The following is a 19,919-nucleotide window of genomic DNA, read 5'->3' on the forward strand; positions in this document are numbered from 1 at the left end:
GGGCTGCTCCCAAACAATTCCCTGCCCAGCCCGGGTTTGTGCTGAGGACCCAGGTGTGGGACCATCCACCTGGTCCTGTTGGAATGTCTCATCTTTAGAAACCCACGTTCCCTGTCGCACACTTTCAGGCGGGAGCAGTCGTGGCTGCTCTCTCTCCTTCTGCCCTCCCTGCCACAGCCCATCTCCCCGTCCCCTCAGGGCCACCATGCCCCCAGCTGCACCGCCAGCCCTTCCTCCACAGCAGCAGACCCAGGAGGTCTCTTCCCAGCAAAGTGCTCTGAGAGGAGATTTCTTTTCCTGCATGCTGAGCAGGAGCTGGCTGACGTGCTCGAGAGAAATGTGGGGTTTTTTTTTCTGGAACTTTTGCTGTGATGACCTGTTATTTATACACAGGAAAGCTCCAACAGGACATGGAGGCCCTGGAGCAAGTCCAGAGAAGGTCACAGAGATGATGGGAGGGCTGGAGCAGCTCTGCTCTGGAGCCAGGCTGGGAGAGTTGGGGTGTCCAGCCCGGAGAAGAGAAGGCTCCAGGGAGACCTGAGAGCACCTTCCAGTGCCTGAAGGGGCTCCAGGAAAGCTGGGGAGGGACTTGGGACAAGGGCAGGGAGGGATGGGATGAGGGGGGATGGATGAAAACTGGGAGAGGGGAGATTGAGGTGAGACATGAGGAGGGAATTCTGGAGTGTGAGGGTGGTGAGAGCCTGGCCCAGGTTGCCCAGGGAAGCTGTGGCTGCCCCATCCCTGGCAGTGTTGAAGGGCAGGTTGGATGGGGCTTGGAGCGACCTGGTCTGGTGGGAGGTGTCCCTGCCCATGCAGGGGGCTGGGACTGGGTGATCTTTAAGGTCCCTTCCAACCCAAACCATTCCATGATTCCATGATCCAGCCAGGACCAGCTGGGCCTCCCAGGGCACTGAGCTGTGCTGGGCTGGACGGGCTGGGACACCGAGCCAGCCGCCATGGCCGGGGCTGGGAGCCCTGGGAGCGCACAGCCCGGTCACACACACTGACACACTCACACAGACACAGAGACACACACACAGACACTCACACTTACAGACACACACTCACACTCACTCACAGACACACACTCACACACACACTCACACACACACTCACAGACACAGACACTCTCACACACACTCACTCACACACTCACAGACACAGACACTCTCACACACACTCACTCACACACACACTCACACTCACACTCGCTCACTCACACACTCACACTCCCACACAGACACACACACACTCACACTCGCTCACTCACACTCACACACACTCACTCACACACACACTCACTCATGCACACACACTTACACACACTTACACTCACACTGACACACAGACACTCACACACACACTCACACTCGCTCACTCACACTCATTCACACACACACACACACTCACAGACACGCTCACACACTCACTCACACACTCACACACACTCACACACACACACACTCACAGACACGCTCACACACTCACTCACACACACACTCACACTCACACTCATTCACACACACACACACACACTCACAGACACGCTCACACACTCACTCACACACTCACACTCACTCACACACACTCACTCACACACACACACTCACAGACACGCTCACACACTCACTCACACACTCACTCACACACTCACACTCACACACACTCACACTCATTCACACACACACACACACACTCACAGACACGCTCACACACTCACACACGCACTCACACACACTCACTCACACACTCACACTCACTCACACACACTCACTCACACACACACACTCACAGACACGCTCACACACTCACTCACACACTCACACACGCACTCACACACACTCACTCACACACACACACTCACACTCGCTCACTCACACCGGAAGCTGGGGGCGCGGCGCGCGGGGGCGTGGCCGGAAGTGACGTGGCGCGGTGCCCCGCACAACCGCTCCGGGCGGCCGCGGGCGGTTCCCGGGATGGCGTGAGGCGGCGGCGGGAGGCGGCGGGGCCGGGCCGGGCGTGGGGCCGGGCCGGGGCTGACGGGTGCCTGTTCCCCGGGGGGGCGGGAGCAGCGGGTCCCCCCTTCGGCGCGGGGCGATGCCAGGGCCGCGCTGCCGCCTGCCCTAGGCCCGGGCCCGGCGCGGGGCGGCGCGCGGCGGCGGGGCCCGATGCGGGAGTACAAGGTGGTGGTGCTGGGCAGCGGGGGGGTGGGGAAGTCCGCCCTGACGGTGCAGTTCGTCACCGGCACCTTCATCGAGAAGTACGACCCCACCATCGAGGACTTCTACCGCAAGGAGATCGAGGTGGACTCGTCGCCCTCGGTGCTGGAGATCCTGGACACGGCGGGCACCGAGCAGTTCGCCTCCATGCGGGACCTCTACATCAAGAACGGGCAGGGCTTCATCCTGGTCTACAGCCTGGTCAACCAGCAGAGCTTCCAGGTAACCTGGCGGGGCCGGGGTCCCCTCCTCCGGGGCAGCCCTGGGGAACGCGCTGGGCTGCGGAGGGAGCTTGAAGGGTCAGCCCTGTGTGTGAGTGTGAGTGAGTGTGAGTGAGTGTGTGTGTGTGTGTGTGAGCTCTTGTACCTCCCAAGGGGCAGAAGTGTAAAAGCGCGTTTCCCAGCCCGGTTTCCTGATGGAAAGCTGCCGGCCTTGCAGGTACTTCTCAGGGTGCCACCATTGTTAGATCCCACGCACTGCTGGAGAACAATGACCCGCTCACACTTCCCCCACAGAAATCTTTTGGCAATCCCCTTTTATGAAGAAATCACTCCATAGTAAAAGCAAAACTTCCTCTTTTTTTTGGTTTTTTTTTTCTTTTCTCCCCCCTCCTTAGAAGTCATGTTTCTGCAGTTGCTCTCCCAGCGAGTTCTTACTGTTCTGCAGTTGTGACTTGTTAAGTAAACTGCCATTTTCCAGCCCCTCCTCCTGACATTTAGTCCTGCCCAGCATAAGCTGGGTGCTCTCGTAGTGTAGGTGGGGTACTGGGGCAGAGAAACGAGCCATGGGGGATCATTTGTGGCTCTGAGTTTCATTTCTGCTACTACAAACACTCCAAAAACAAAAACAAAACCCAACACAAAAACCCCAAAACAACAAAGGAAGTATCTCAGCCAGTAGGTGTTCCAAACTGCCCGTGGAAAGCAGGCATTGTTTTTTGGGGAATATGTGGTTTTAACAGCTCTGTGTGTAGCTCAGGGATCTGCAGCTACTGCCTTGACTGCAGTTGCCGAGTTGGGTGGATTCCAGGGGAATCCACACCCCCACTGAAGCAGTTTCCTTCTGCTGAAGGCTAAACTTTATCTTAGCAGAGGCCTCGATGTGTCCTGAGCACAAGGCAGACTTTCTTTGGAAAACAACAGCAGCGATAGGGGATGCTTCTCCCCTCCTTCTCCCTTGCTCTGGGGAGGAATCAGCCAGCCCCCACTATCCAGGGAATGGGCACACAGGAATCCACTCTGTTAATATTTAATTAATCTTGCCTGTCTGTAGCATGTTTGCTCTGAAGCCTGTAGGTGTAAACCACACTCTGCAGTTCTTTTACAAAGCTCAATTGCTTTGTCTCAGGACTAGGCAAGGATTTGTTGAACTTAATACTGATAGTAACTTAAAACACTCAGGGGGCAGAGGAGGCTGACTCAGACTTTCAAGTGTAAACTCTCCCTGTTAGTTCAGACTTGAATAAATGCATCTCTAGGTAATAAAATCTCTTCACACCGTCTAATTTGGTTACTTACGTGTGATTAAATGTGTTCACAATGAATTATTCTAAGCATTCCAGAAGTGAGAAGGCTTTATTTAAATGACCAGCTTTCTCAAGCTGCAAAACAAACACAAGCTTCCTCCACGGTTGTGCAGTGGCACACGAGGTCCTTAGGCTTGAGACAGTTCTTCCAGAAAGCTGAAATAACTTTCAAAGCAGCAGTTCTGGGTCTGCCTCTGAGCAGAGAAAGTCTCAAGATCTTAAGTCAACTTTCTGTTGGGATATGTGCATATGTTTTATTAAGTGTGTGTGATTTATATCAAATAAAACGATGGCTTTTATTAAGGAGGGGTAGTGAACTTCGTCAGAGTTCTAGGCTGCCAGGAGTTTAAGAAGGCTTCTGATGGGTTTTAAATGCTCCGTGGCATGTGAGGGTTATTAAAATGTGGTTCTGTGGTGGTTATACAGCAATTTCATGTGGTTCCTTACCAGTACTAACCAGTTGGATTGTTTGATCAGGACATCAGGCCGATGAGGGACCAGATTGTCCGGGTGAAGAGATACGAGAAGGTTCCTCTCATCCTAGTGGGGAATAAAGTGGATCTGGAGTCGGAGAGGGAGGTCTTATCTGCGGAAGGCAGAGCCCTGGCTCAGGAGTGGGGCTGTCCCTTCATGGAGACATCAGCCAAGAGCAAAACCATGGTGGATGAACTGTTTGCTGAGATCGTCAGGCAAATGAACTATGCCTCCCTGCCTGAGAAGCAGGATCAGTGTTGTACAACTTGCATCGTCCAGTGAGAGAAATCAAGAAAAACCTCAATCATGGCCATACAGAGCAGGTTGGTGGAACAGTCATAACTAACTGAGGTGCAGAACCATGCTATTTAAGCAAGCAGATAAAGTGTGATGGATAATCTGAAGTGAAGTCTAACCTGGAGGTGCCTCCCTCCAAAGGAGGCATCAGCTTGTGCATTTGGTTGCAGATGGTTACATGAGTCAAATGGATTTCTTGCATGACTTCAGCAGGGTCAGTCAGGGAATGCTGCATTTACTTGCAGTCATTTTGCAATGAGACAAATTATATGATCTCATCTGCCCCTGTTTTAACTGTCAGGGCTGTATTTGACAGTGTGTTACCCTTAATAATGTTTTGTCATGTTGCAGTAGGCTTTGTTATTGGTGGTCTCTGAATTCATTTCAAGTAATGGGAATTACCTGGGAATTCAGTGGGATCGTTGGGACCAAGTTTCCTGATAGTTTTGCTGAGAAGACTTGGAACTTGTTTAAAATTAATAAATTCTGTGTTACAGCAACTGAAGCACTAAGAGTACATTTCTGCCTTATTAGTGGAGTAAATTTAAACGAGAACCAACCTGAGTTGTGAGGGGTGGCTTAAATCCCACAGGTGCCAGTTAAGGATGTGTGCAAAGTGCTCTTCAGCTGAACCCTCCAGAGCAGAGAACAGACTATAAAATGGCTTCCCAAGGCACAACTCTTTCCTTTCCCAGTGACTCATAAGAGGTGTGGCAAGGGTGCAGTGTTCAGAGGGGCCTCTGAAGAGCTTCCCCTGTCTGGGGTATTGCTTTGAGTTTTATTTCGTTGGCCCTGCCCACACGTGGTGGTATTTTCCAGCACCTTTCTCACCCTAGTGTATACATGGATCTGCTCCTCCCCTGCAGGCAGCAGCACTGTCACTGCTCTGCAAGGTGGTTCTGGGCTCTCCCTGCTCTTGTTTTTCTTCATAGCCTTTGCAGGTTGAGTTTCACCATGAGTTGGAACCCATGTTACTGAAAAGGGCTCTTCTACATCATTGCTACTCCCTAGGTGCAGCCAGCTGGTTTATCAGACCTTCAGCTGTTGGACCTGTCTTGGCAAACAATGCAATGAGATCTCTGAGGCCAAGTGCAAAGATGACAGAGGACATGGAAATGCAGGGGAAAGAACTGCCCCTCTTGACAGCTGCCCTGGTTGAGGCTCAGGATCTGACTGCCATGCTGGGAGCTCTTGCCTGAGTCAAAGGAGCTGCTTCTGTCTGAGTGAGGAGAGGGAAAATAGGTTATTAGTGGAGCCTTTGAAGCATGTGTCCTCTTTAATCTTGAGTGCAAGGTCAGAGAGTGAAGTCTCAAAGTGTGTCTTTGAGATGGTTATCAAGTGCTTTGTGAGTGTAAAAATTTAGGTATTAATGACCCTAGCACTGTCATTCTGGAGATAACACACCATGTTTTGATCTCCAGCTCTGTGAAGTGGAGCAAGGCTGCTGTCATTCTGTGAGAGGGGTGTGTAAGTCCCAGATTTGCTTGCTGAAAGGTGAGCAAACTGCTTGTATGGGAGCAGAGAAAAATACAGATCCTTGTACACTAATCCCTAACACCTGCAGAGCCTTATGGGGGGATAGGAAGGAAGAAATGAAAGGAAGTGCTGCTTTTTTCATGAAAAGCTTGCAAGGTTAGTATCTTGGGTTGCTTATAGTAATGCAAAGTTTCAGCTGGTTCTAAGGCAGCTTAGCAAGTAAGAGCATCTGGACTTAAAGTATCATGCCCAAGGTTACAGCAGTGCCCTGGGTTATTTTGGTTTTGTCTTGTGCAGGTTGCTGTCTTCAGCTCTGACAAAATCAGGACCTTTATTCATGCAATTTATACTTCTAGAATTGGTTACCTCTAAGGGAGGCTTCTTTGTAGCTTGGCTGGTTCTCGATTTAGCATTAAATGCCAAGTTTCATTTCAAAGGTGAAATGGAGGTCTAGAGCAGGGCTTGCATGTTCTTCCTTTGAATCCTAACTTGGGCCTAGATTTGATGAGTTTCCTAAGCAAGCTCTTGTTTCAGAAGAAACATCTCTGTTCTTATGTCTTTGATTTACTGAGATAAAGGATCCTCCTTGGCCTCTGCAATAAAGATTTCCTCTCCTTTGTTCTGCCAAGCTCACATCAAGCCTCCAGCAGCAAAATACTTCCTTGCTTCTGGGAGGTGCTGCTTCTGCCCAGTGTCATCTCGTCACCTGTGCCAAACAAGTCTCTGCTTCCTAAACAGCTTCCTGTTCAGCCCAGATCTCGCCATGTCTGGAACTCCATTACTCATCCTGGTTCTTTGCAGGCTTCACTCTTTTTCATTTGAGCCTCCCACTTTTGGGATAGTTTCTTCTTCCTGGCTCCCTCTCTAGGTCCTTCTTTTTTCATTAGTAGGTGCAGGATCTCATTAACTTTATGATGAGCCTTTGCTGCCTGCTAATTTCTGTCTGATGTGCTCTAGTGTTGGAGAGCTGCTGATGGTGTCTTGTGATAGCTGTAATCAGCTCTGCAGTTCTCTTTATCTGTGATCTGGGGAGCAGTTGCTCCTTCTCAAACATCTGCTTTGGTGGTGACCCCTCCCAGGTAAAGTGAAACTGAGGAAGTGGCACCAACTGTGTGAAAGCCTGTGTGTAAGAAGTGGGCTTGAACTGTAGTTCTGTCCTGGCATGATCTTCATCACCTCCCAGTTCTGTTCATCACCTCTCTTGTCTGTCTGTGTCCAGGAGGGGTCTTAAGGCTGCATCAGTTAGTTCAGAATGAAGTTTGTGGAAGCAGTTTGTGTCTCTCCAGTTCTGGTGGAGAAACCAGTGGGAAGGGTGGTCCTGGTTTTGTATCTGAGGTTGTTTCAGTGTCAGTTGTAACAAGCAGGTCCCACTTACCTCTCTTTGGTACTGATACCTCAATGTATCTAGCATGTAGGATGGATGTTGTGTAGGTTCTTTAGTGGCATTTTTGAGTAGCATTTGCTTAGATTACTGTTCCAGTCAGCTGCCTTGGGTGAGATTAAGGATGCAACAAAATTACATAAGCAGGATAACCCACAGTTCCTTTTAAAAATGTGTGTTGTTCTTGCATCCTGTTCCCCCTCCCCTTTCCTGCTTTTGCAGTGGTCTTCTGTCATCTCATTGCATTCAGAGATGGGAGGTTTCCAGCAGCTGCTCTCTGGTCCCAGCTCTAGTATTTCTCTTGAATTTTCAGGCTGACAGTGCTTTGTATTTTTCATATTCTTTAAAATGGCACCTGTTACAGTGCTGGTGCACTAAAGGTTTTCTTAGAGGTACTAATGGAACTGGGAGCACCTTAATAATGGGGTGAAAGACTGATTTCTGATTAGAGATTCCTGTCCCCTCCATTTGTGAGTAAGTGGTATTAGCAAGTGCTGAAGGAAGAGTTTTGTGTTCTAGGGATAAAATTGAAAGTATTCTGGTCTGCGTGGCTGTGCAGCACAGATTTATCCTAGTAGATTGTCCAACATCCCCTCTCTCTCTGACCTGCTCACAGAAGAGACTAGAGAGTGCTATAGACATTTCATGGGCAGGTAAAGCCAGATGAGGTACTAGACTGTGCTAATTGTAGTAACTAAGCACAAGTTAAATGGAAAGGTGGCAATCCTGAGTTGGAAGGTCCCTAACCTGCAAATACAAGGATGCTGAAAGAACATGTGGAGGAAAATACCACTACTTGCTTTCTTTGTTCCTGCTATCCCCAGCAATTCTTTGCTGGCCACGGCACTGGATGCTGGATTTAGATGAAGTTTTGGGATGGATCTAGCCCTGCTAGGATGAGGAGCTGCACTGTACATTGTTTGCCTCTCTTGTGTTCTAAGCAGAGATAAAACCACTTATCAGTGGGTCTAATCCACCCCCATTAGAAGCCAAGTGTTTGCAGTTTGGACAGTGCAGGGACCCTCCCCATCTCTAACTCATGGACCAGCAAGAGTGTCAGGGGACAGGTGCTCACCAGACTGGCTGAGAATCACTGTTAATTGGGAAACACAGCAACAAGCAAGCAAACACTGGTCGTGTGCCCCTGTCAGTCCAGCAGTACTGCTCCTGGGTGCTGGGGTTGACCAGTTGTTGGGCAAGAAAGGGAACCTTGAGTGCCTCCAGGCACTCTGTTGTGACAAACTGGTAGTTGAGAGCAAATCAGCAGCTGAAAAGAAATGGTGCAGCAGGAAAGGTCAGGTCCTGACTTACAAAGAAGTAATTTCAAGAGTAGAGAAGACTCATCAAAATCCCTGGAAAGCCAAAGTTCTGGCCTCAATGGAGTGCATGCATGTGCAGCTGAAGGACAGGCTTCTACAGACTTGGAGCTTCAGCTGAGGCTTTTAGGGTGTCTGTAGTGAAGTGCAGGCCAGGTGTCAGCAGTACAAAGATACAGTTATTGGTCACACTAGTAACACAACTTACATTTGTGTGTTGATTGAGAACAGTTACATACAGTTCTGTCCCTGCTGAGGTGAAGTCTGATAAATGTTAAAGGTTTGTTCTTTTTAGTAGCAATTTAGAGGACCTGAATGCTGAGAACTTGGGTGTCAAAACTGAATTAGTTGGCTCATCTACCTGCTCCCAGAACTTGTTCAAAATGCCATTGCTTGATGTTCCTGGGTGATGTGGTGCCTCCACTCCACCAGTGCAAAGCCTAGTGCATGCATCTCTGTACAAGAGAACTTACATTTCCTGTCTGTTTTAGATCTTTAGAAGCAATTTAGTATCCCCCAGGTTCCAAATTTCATATCAATCAGTTGTTACCTGCTTGCCTCTTTTGTTAGCAGAGTTAGAGGAGGAGAACTTCCAGAATGCCTCTACCTAGAGCAGTGCTTTGGAGCTCAGGATGGAGAACTAGCTCTTCCCCACTGTGGGAGAAGCTGAGTTCACTTTGAATGTGTAATGAATGTGGCTTTCATTAGTTATTTTGTTTAAATTGCAGATAAAACTCAGAGGAAACTTGCACAGATGCTGCTTTGGAGAACTTTCAGCCCAGGTTGCAGAGCTGAGCCTTGGTAAACCTGTCTGTATTACAGCACATTGCCATACATCTAAGTGCATAAGGTTGGTGGCCTCCAGGATCCACACACCTTACTCAGAATGCTTAGCATGTTTACCATAAGTTTAAAAATCTGTTCTTTATCTATCAGTCCTTTTATAGCTTTCTAAGTTCATATAATGGCTAATATGCAAGAGTTCATTTTTAATATTTTAATTGATTTCTTTAATCAATTTCTGAACTTGTATTTATTAAATACTTAAACTCAGTATTACCTACTCAATGCCTTTTAAAAGAAGAGAGTTTTAATGGAGAATAAATTGAGCCTTAAACAAATGGTTACTTCTGTATATTACCTCGCATCAGTGCTTATTTCTGTTTGCAAAGTTTTCTCCTACAAATGTGGTTGGTCATTCTTTGAGACTTCTTGTTTACGTGTGACAGTGTCATGACAAGATACTGAAGGCACCTCTGTTGCATGGATGTAGTATCCCTTTTCTTGGCAAATGCAGCTGTGATCCTGTCAGTGGTCTGACTTGACAGCAGGGATTACTTGGAATGGGATGTTAAGTCTCCAGCTGATGTTTCTTTTATTGCAGTCGTGGGTTTCTTCAACTCATTTAATCAAAAATGACAATTGTAGCATTGAGAAATGGCAGCACACTTTTCCTTCTGCTGAGTTCCTGAACTTGCTCGTTTACAAATAGCTTCTTTATGCCTTTGAAAAGGGATAATGTATCCTTCAAAATGGGCTGGATGCCTGGTCAGCCAGCTCAGCTTTGCCTGGCACATTGAGACATCTAGTAGACCTCTGCACATGTAAATCTAATGCAAATAAGATCACTTTACATTTTATAGTTCCTAAGATTTGTCTTTCTGAATAATATTTCAAAGCAATATTTGTTGAAGTTTTCTTGCACTGTCACAAATTGCTTTTTAGTTGTTGTTTTTGTTGGGTTTGTTCCCAATAAGTTTAGTATTAGAGACAAGTTGGTGTAACAAGGGGAAAAGCACCAGGTTCCAGTGATACTAACTGCAAGTGTGCTTTAAGCAGCCATTGCCTTCCTTATTGTTTACCTGATCAACATTTTCTCTGAATACTTGAAAATTTTAACAATAACACAGGTATAAAGAACAGAATAAAAATGTACAAAGAACAGATGAGATCTTTTTTTCTTCAGTTTTATTAACACGTTGCATACATAAGAGCTTTTTCTAGCAGTGGTTTAAGATGTGTGCTTTTTTTTTTTTTTTTTGCAGAAATTTAATAACTGCAGCTCACCTACTGCACCAAAGTTCTAGGTTTTTAGGAGCCCAGCTTTAGTCATTTGAACATGCTTCTAGAAATGTACATTTTTTATTTTCCCTGTGATAGCTAAATAACTTTCAGAAAAGCTCCAGTAAAAGCAGTGATGGATATATGAGGTTAAGCAGTTGAAAACTCACAAATTGTATTGTGGATGATGGCATTTAAACCAATAAAAGATCACCAGAACAGTATCTCAACATTATAATGTGTTTTATTGGTAATACTGCAGGCTGACTTAACAGTGTTAGCAGAAATAAAAGATTCTGAGTCTACATTCAGTGTTGAATTTGAATCCTGAGAAGAAAGAGGACACCAGGTTTTCTGCTTGGGTATCAAAACACCTGATTTTATTTTTATTTTTTCCTGTGGGGTTACTTGAATTCATATTCCTCCCCCCCCCCCCCCCGTTTGTACAAACTTTATAAACAGGCTGAGGCTAATTAGGTTTGCACTTTAATATCAGAGTTAAACCAAACCTTGTCTTGAAAGTAGATACTTTTTTTTTTTAAGTGATGGTTGTTGATCTTTTTGGTAGGTTGTAAGGAAGTAATAGGAAAGAAAAGTAATTCATAAGATCTTAGTTTTCCTTGGTCTGAGAGGGGGGAAAAACTTGGTTAACATGAATCAGTGGTTCATTCCTATGGGTAGTTATCAAAGCAGTGTTCATTTTCATTGACCTCAGCAAAAAAAAAAAAGGAAAAAAAAAAAGAAAAAAAGAAAAAAAACCCTTAAAAAAACTTGAACTAGGTTAGAGTGACAGGACTGGGAAAACGAGATGGTTTCTTCAGCACACTTTGGGGGGAAAAAGGGACCAAAAGTTATTTTAGGCTTCCTCAATAGATTGCATGTGAAGTTGCTTATTAGAGGCTAATAATAAATGCAATATGTATTGTCTTTCCTAGGGCATCTGTTTAGGAGTTGTTCAAATCACTGCAGTAGGGCTCTGCAAAGAAAAAGATGTAACCTAACATCCTGTATCTAATGTACTGTATCTTTATCAGTGATAGGTGAAATCTGGAATAACTCAAAGTGCAAAAATGGAACAATTACCTACAATCCTTTGTAAAAACAAGTTTTTTTCCAGTAGAATTCATTCTTGTCATTTTGTAAGACAACCCTACAGTCCACCTGTTTGTAACTTTTTTAATAAAATAGATACCTGTATTACCAAACTGGGGTGACTAGTCTGTGTTCTTCTAAAGTGGGCTGAGCTGACAGGCTGGTTGGTTGGTTTGTTGGGTTTTTTTGAGGTATTGGTTATTCTAAACATAGTGACCACATCTGAATTGTTGTGAATGACTTCTTCCAGCCTGGGGAAATGGGGTGTAGAGCTGTGCCCAGACTGGGTGTAAAATTCAGAGTCTCAGGTGCTTGGAGTAGAGAAGAAGGGGATCAAGGGCTGTGATATTGTCTTCCCATGCAAGGCAGAGGCTCCTCTGTGAGCTGGGTAGCCTGATCAAAGCAGGGATGGTGGCCCTCCTCACAGGCCAGCAGGATGATGCTTTGTGCCAAAGAGGAGACTGTGTTTGTCTTGTTCCATGTCTTTAATGTTATTTTTCTTACAGGCTTTGGTGTGTGTGAAGATGCCTGGGAGTCCTGACACCACCTGATGGTGTCCCTGTAGCTGCTCTCCATAGTCATCCAGAGCTGGCATCTCTCCACCACACCATAGGAAGCACTTTTGGAGCTCTGCCTCAGGGGAAGCAGAGGATTTTTCTAGAAAACCTTCCAGCTGAGAGTGCCCAAATTATCTTAAATGCCCAGTAAAAGCCTTGAGTTTGTCAGCTGGGCCCTGTACCAGCAAGCGCATCTTCCTCAGAACTTAGTCCTGGTACTGCCCTTTCTTCCTATGTTTGTAACTAAAGCCACATGTGCATGTAAAATGTGACCGAAACTTTAGAAAAACTCACTCAAATGTGATTTAAACTTAGAAAAAATCACTACCTTATCTTCAGCCCTCAGGGTTGTGTCAGTAGGCAAAAGCACCTCGTGTGCTCACCACTCCTCCTCCAGCTGAAAGTGTCAGTCTTACCTTGAAGGTAGGTTTTTGTGCTGTTTCTTCTGCCTGCTGACACTTCTTCACCCAGATGGAGGAGTATTTTCCACCTTGAGAGGAAAATGACAGAGGAGAAGGGCAGACTGCCCTTGTCAGTGATCTTGAATGAAATGTACACCCCTGAACCTCATCCCCAGGGGGCTGGGGGTGGAGTGTGCCCTGTTCTGACTCATGTCCATGAGTGTGGCAGCTGATACACTAGGGCTGGTTTGTTTTGGGATGTAACAAGCAGGTTGATGACTGAGTCTGATTTTTAAAAGAAGGTGTAACTGAGCAATAATATTCCTGACTCCTTGTGGCACTCAGTGTAAGGAAGCAAGCTGCTTCCTGTTCCAACTCAGAGGCTGGGAAGTGAATACAAGTACAGCCAGGGGGTCCCTGGGACTTGACACCACTGGTTTGTTTCAAAGTGGCTGTTCAACATGGTCTGGGTTGGGGATTTTAAGGAAGCACACGAGGTTTGTGGCTAGGGCTGTTACCTTATTTGGTGTCGGGAGTTCTGCTGTTGCTGTGCAAAGGGTAGAGGAGCAGCCTTCATAAAACAGGAGAGACAGCAGCATGTTGCTTTTAACCTGGGCTATGTGGTTTGGGGGCTGTATAGACAGGGTTTCACAGGCAGGTTTTCTTTGGTTTAACATTTCCTGCTTTTATAAAAGCACAGGGCCCCTGCAGAAAGCCCCTCAGTGTCCTGCTTCCCCTGTGCAGCCACAGGACAGGCACATCCACCCCGGTGTGTTGGGAGAGCAGGAGCTAACCTGGCACAGACTGGGGGACTCTTCTCCCCCAGGTAGCAGGGGTGACATGGAAACGAATCTCTCACAAGGGTGGAGCTGGCCTTGCAGCCTGTCTGGGTGTGAGCTACCAACCCCACAGTGGGGACAGCCCCAGGAAGGAAGTGCACCCGAGACCGTGGGTGGGTGGGGGGTGAAGTGCCTGCCACACCTCCTGGGGAGCACCTGCTGGTGTCTGCCCTCAGAGGCTGGGCTGTAATTACAGTTGGAAGCCAGGTGAAAGTGTCTAGTCTTAATTAAAATGAGATATGGGTTCTGAAACGATGTACGTTGACTGGTTGAAGTTCCCTCTGCTGAGAAGTGGCAGTCCTGGGAAGCTTGGTTTGCTGCTGAGAGCTCCAGTGTTTGGTGAGTTGTACCTCAGCAGCAGGAGGAAGGGAGCACGGAGCTGCTGTGGCTGTGGACAGGCTCTGTACAGAGGTGAGCTGGCCCTACGCTCTGGAAAAGCAAAATAATGTGGCTTTTGCCTTATTTTTTATGTAGCCACTTTTCTCTCTGCCTGGTCCATACAGGTGTGGGGAGCAGAGAGACTTTCAGCTGTGAATCAGCAGCAGTGAGGGTCACTTCAAGGGTGATGTCCTTCCTACCTGTAGTAGGTTGTTAGCTCTGCTGAGGGCAGCATTGAGCTGAGGACAGCTTGGCTGCAGCGATGCAGATCGATTACAAGCTTGCAGGGGATGAAATGTGGTGTTCTCTTCAGAAACAGTGTATTTAGCGCGGAATCAACGTCCTTGCCTCTCTCTGGTGCTCTCTTTCAAAGCCGAGGTTCTCTTCAGGTCCCTCCAAAAAGTCTGGTGCAAGAATTGCAGTCACTGCAGTAATTGATGGGGAAGAGTCTCTTGTGTGGCAGGAACCTGCAGAACATTCACTCATGGGCAGGCTCTGCTGTTTCTGTTTGGTTTGTGATGTGTCCATGCTCTGGTGTTCTGACTCTGATTGTGTTGTGACAACCTTCTAACAGTGACTTCCTTCCACCAGGTGGAATTCCCAGTGATTAGGATTGTGTGGGATTCCAGACTCTGAGATGCTGCCTCTTACTGGGTGACTTGAATTGCTCTGGTAGCTGTAAAAAAACCATAATTGTAGTTGTAGCACTTCCCTGCTGGGGAGATAATGTGGAGGGTGGTGCTGGGATGGGGAGTGCTTGGGCTCACCTGGAATCAGCTGCACCTTCATGTGGAATAATTTTGGAATTGGAGCTCTTGCATGTGAATAAATAAGAAGATTAGAACCTAAACACCAAAGTTAATTTCTCAGGTCTATGAAAAGTGTTACACGTGTGTGAGATTATAATGTCACTGGTTCAGACTCCGAGTTTTTGTGCTTCTACTAAAATGTGTAGTTACTAAATGTCTGCAACTCGGTGAACCAGGCAGCTTTCTGAGAAATTTCTGGCACTTCAAGTGATTTGTCCTTTTTTCCTGCCTCTGGGCTATTTCATCTGGTTAGGAGAAACCTCTAGGAGATTGGCCCTGACATTACATTTAAATTATCTGATCAGCACAGAAAAGACAAAATGTATTTGCTGTTTGTGACACTCCTGAAGGGCTGCTTGTCCTTTTGGGGAACTGGCAGATAGGATGATTAAGCATCAGCTTGGGATTCATCCTGCTGCTGTAAGAGACCTTAGACCCTTTTTCTTAAAAGCAAATGAACGATGCTGATGTAATCAGCAGCTGCCTGGCTGCTGTGGGGAAACAAGGAGAAAGAAATGGGATTTTCAGCAAGGCTGATTTATGTTGGAAAAGAGAGAGGGGTGTTCAGAGAGCTCAGCTGAAGTGCTGGAGCAAGCTGCAGGTGTGTGGAGGTGGTGGAGGCTTCTGAAAGGCAACACTGGACAATCACTGCTGGGGGAAGGAATGTGTGTGGATTTCATAGCTCCTGCCTCTGTATATTGGGTTGTTGTGTCATCTCTTCAAGTCCCTTCCAGCCTCTCGACTGGCGTTGGTTTCCATTTGGTGTTCCAGGAATTAGCACGGACTTGCCAGATGCCCAGGGTCTGACCTCAGCAACTCAGATGTAGTTTTCAATAGGTTAGAAGAAAGATTTTTGCATCAGGGCCTGAGCAGTGTCAGGCCATGGTTAGAAGCACCATGGAGTCCAGCTCTGTTTCCTTCTTTTCAACTATCCAAGTTGTTTCTCCCTTAGCTGTCAGCACGGTACCTCAGGCCATCCAAATTGGTTCATCTCGGGGCCCAAATTAATAATTTAGGAAAGTTTTATGGATGTAGCCCTGAAACCATGAGCTGCCACCATCTTCTGGAAGAGGAACCATGAGACAAGGACTCCCTTTGATCAGAAGCACCAGGCTCCCAGCTTCAGATGGATGCTGTTCTCATTGTCCTCCACTGCCTGGTATGAAGAATGGCTTTGATGTAACCTTTGCTCTGTTTTGAGAGATATACCTGGAATTTGGTGGGCTGTGGTAGGACTGAAGTGTGACAAGGGTCTTTTGAGGAAGAATAAAAGGAAAAGAAGGGAGTGGGGAAGAGAAGCTACCTGGGAGGGTAACGTTAACAAAACTCAGGATCAATGTGGTGAGGTGGGTCTGATCCATTGGCCTGGAGGTACCTGGAGAACATGTGCATTTCTTTGCCTAGATGTAATTAAGGCTTCCTCAACCAGAGCTGGTTGTCCTGAGCCAAGAGGGGAACCACATCTCTAATGAAAATAAGCAATATAGTTCCTTACAACTCTATCCTCTACTCTAGGATTCAGCCTCTTTACCCAGCACTGGAGACTCAATTTGGCAGCTTCCTCAGACAAGTCCTTTGGGCACAGGATCCTTCCTGATGATGTTCAGCAAGTTTTTCACCATCCTGGCCTTGAATTCCCTTCTGAAGAGTTGCTGTTGCATCTGGTCTTGTAACTGTTGTTGCCAGAGCTCGGTGGGTAGGAGAGCAGACACTGCCCTCCTGTCAGCCAGGTTTGTGGGGTGGTTGTAGGGACCATGGTTTTTTTCTTGGGGCATAATCTGTGTGACTCATGGGGAGGAGATTGATTGGTTTGACTTCCTGACAGCACTCATGAGGACAGAGAGCCTGGACATCTGGGGACCTCACCACAGGACTGCTGGAGTACAGGTATGCTTGCTCTGCTGCTGCCCTGCTGGCCTGGGGATGTGCAGGTGAACCAGGAGTAGTTCCTGCCTGAAACAAACTTAAGGGCACCCTCTGCAAGTGCTGTGCCTTGTGCCACTGCAGAGGTGCACTGAGAAGCACCTCCCCAGCTAGAAGGGACTGAATGCTGAGATGTCTGAGTCTTTGGAGGCATCAGTGCTCCTCTGCCTTGATGTATTGACACAACCATAGAATAGTTTGGGTTGTAAGGCACCTTTAAAGGTCATGTAGTCCAGCTCCCCTGCAGTGAGCAAGGACATCATCAACAAGATCAGGTTGCTCAGAGCCCCATCCAACCTCACCTTGAATGTTTCCAGGGTTGGGCCTCCACCACCTCTCTGGGCAACCTGTGCCAGGGCTTCCCCACCCTCATAGTAAAGAACTTCTTCCTGATATCCAATCTGAATCTACCCTGCTCTAGTTTAAGTCCACTGTCCCCTGTCCTGTCACAGCAAGGCCTGCTAAAATTTTGTCCCCATCTTTCTTGTAAACCCCCTTTAAGCACTGGAAGGTGCTCTAAGATCTCCCTGGAGCCTTCTCTCCTCCAGGCTGAGCAGCCCAAACTGTCTCAGTGTGTCTTCATACAGAGGTGTTCCATCCCATTTTTTGTGGCTGTCCTCTGGGCCCACTGAAACTATTTCTGTGCTGAGGGCTCCAGAGCTGGACACAGCACTCCAGGTGGGGTCTCACCAGAACACAGTAGAGGGGCAGGATCACCTTCCCTGACCTGCTGGCCACACTTCTCTTTATGGAGCCCAGGATACAGCTGGCTTCCTGGGCTGCAAGCACCCATTGCCAGCTCTTGTCCAGCTTTTCATGCACCAGTCCCCCCAAGTCCTTCCCTGCAGGGCTACTCTCAATGCCTCCATCCCCCACCCTGCATCAATACTGGGGATTGTCCCAACCCAGGTGCAGGACCTTGCACTTGCCCTTGTTGGACCACATGAGGTTCACAGAAGCCCACTTCTTGAGCTTGTCCAGGTCCCTCTGGCTGGTGTCCCATCCCTCAGGCATGTCAACCACACCACTGTTTCTTATACAGCTGTGCCAACAGCTGCACAACAGGCACATTAAAAAATGAGATCATATCTTCTGGACAATACCAGAGTCGGGCCATTTGTTGGCTTCTTTTTATAGCCCGTGCAATCACTTGCATTTGCTTCCAGCAAAGCTGCCTTCTGTAGTGCCTGGGAAGTTTCTGCACAGCCTCTGCAACCCGAAGCAGGAAGGAGAGCCACCCCAGGCCATCGATGCACCATCGAGGTGGTGGTACCCGGGGTGCTCATCCCCACAGACGGGAATGGTCACCTGCCTGTGGCGTTGGGCACGAGCTCCACGAGAGGGAGCCTGGAAACAAGGATCTGGTTCCTCCTGGGAACAGCTCCCAGATAGGGGTTGTGCTCCCTCCCTGGGAATCATCAGACAGGGGGTCTGCTTGGGTTGAAAACAGAAGAGAAAGGGAAATAACTGGCTGTTTCAGGGCTCTGGTAGCGTGGGGTGACTTCTCTGAGTCACCCACTCACACAGTTTTGCACTTAATGTATCTGGTGTCTGGAATTGCAATCATGTTTGTGCATCGTGGAGGTTATATATGATTCCTACTCCATTATTACAGGTAGGTGAGAAGAGCCATTTGCCTCAGCTGCTGAGAAGAAACTAAGAATAGAATCACAAGAATAAGATTTGATAGGACTTCCTTGAGCATCAGAAACTGTTACTAGGGTGGGTCAGGTGATCGAGTTTTGATTTGGTTTAGTGCTTAAACTCAGCTAAACCTATTTTTTTCTTATTATTAGCTGGAGAGAAACTTTTTAGAAGGGCTTGTGGTGAGAGGGCAAGGGGTAATGGATTAAAACTGGAAGAGAGGAGATTTAGGTGAGACATGAGGAAGAAATTCTTTAATGTGAGGGTTTGGAGACCCTGGCTCAGGTTGCCCAGGGAAGCTGTGGCTGCCCCATCCCTGGCAGGGTTGAAGGGCAGGTTGGATGGGGCTTGGAGCAACCTGGGCTGGTGGGAGGTGTCCCTGCCCGTGCAGGGCAGTTGGGACTGGATGATCTTTAAGGTCCCTTCCAACCCAAAACCAGTCTGTGATGCTATGATTATTGCAGCTGGGTCCTGCAGCTGGAATAGCACCACGGTTCTCACCACATCAGGGTCACAGTCTGGAACCACACATGTGCTTGCAGGTTGTCCTGAACTGGGGTCTGCTGGTTTTGCTGGGGTGCCTGCCCACTGGAGAGCTGCCTGCACTGAAACCCCTGTCCCTCTTGACCCTGTAGATCCTTCCAGCTGAACATGGGTGCAGATCCCTTGTGTAGCCAGTGTCACCGTGTCAGCACCTGCCCTGGAACCGGTTGGTGGGAGACTGTCAGATGCTGCAATTCTTCTTTAAGCTTGTCTCAATTCCCAGTCTCGTTCCAAGGCTGTTCACCTGCACTTCAGCCAGTGTCCATAAGCAGAAGCTGCTCCCCTCCTGTCACTCTCCTCCAGTTCTGCAGACAAGTCATTAACGCTGATGAACACCAGGGTGGCTGTGGAGCTGCTTTCAGCCAGTAAGAGCTGTGATGCTGCACTGCCCGAAGCACAGCTCTCCATGGGCATGGCAGCCACAGGAGGAGACACCACAGCAGGATGTTCTTGGATAGGACTGGGGCAAACTGGAGAAGACAAAAACAAAAACAAAAAGCAGGTGCACAATGTCACCTGCTGGTATCAAACCCAAGAGCTGGTCAGAGAAGCCTGATCCTGCAGCTGGCAACGAATGGGCAAGCCCCACCTAAACCACACCATGAACAATCCAGTCCTTTCTGTTTTCCCAGCAATTGCTGGGGAGAAGCTCAGTGATGTCAGACTATTGAAGCTGGTATTTGGCAAGTGACATTTGATGGCCATGCACGGGTGTGCTTGTTTGCTGAATTCAAGAAATAGAAAAGCTTTGAGGGCAGAGATTTAGAAGGGTGGGACTTGGTGCGTCAGCTGTGGCTGCTGAGGGATGTTCCAAATGTGACTTGTGAAGTTGATGAAAAATGCTACTAATTGATAAAGATTTAGAGGCACCAAGTGTGCTGGACCACCCCTACCAGAGCTGTGACTGAGTGATCCCTGACTTTTCCAGCCTGCTCCAGTATTTCTCCTGGTTTAAGGGGCTTTCCTAGGACCTAACTCAGATCG

At 47.8% G+C, this 19,919-nt stretch overlaps 1 protein-coding gene across 3 annotated transcripts in view; it reads left to right on the top strand.

Annotated features, from left to right (window-relative positions):
- Positions 1-1,943: 1,943 nt before the first annotated feature.
- The window catches only part of RAP2C (RAP2C, member of RAS oncogene family), a 144,000-nt gene continuing 126,024 nt past the window's right edge, over positions 1,944-19,919 (top strand). Inside the window, exons 1-4 of one of the 3 annotated variants that reach the window (XR_007890694.1) lie at positions 1,968-2,441; positions 4,222-4,541; positions 9,417-9,538; positions 10,734-11,954. Coding sequence is in view for 2 of the 3 variants with exons in the window: in XM_051630389.1 (XP_051486349.1) it covers positions 2,169-2,441; positions 4,222-4,500 (552 nt within the window). In the remaining variant the exon portion in view is untranslated. Of the gene's footprint in view, positions 2,442-4,221; positions 4,542-9,416; positions 11,955-19,919 lie in introns of those variants that run through there. The other 2 variants (XM_051630389.1, XM_051630388.1) reach the window with 2 other exon arrangements.

Source organism: Apus apus, chromosome 12 (genome assembly GCF_020740795.1).
Source record: "Apus apus isolate bApuApu2 chromosome 12, bApuApu2.pri.cur, whole genome shotgun sequence".
Lineage (NCBI taxonomy): Eukaryota > Metazoa > Chordata > Aves > Apodiformes > Apodidae > Apus > Apus apus.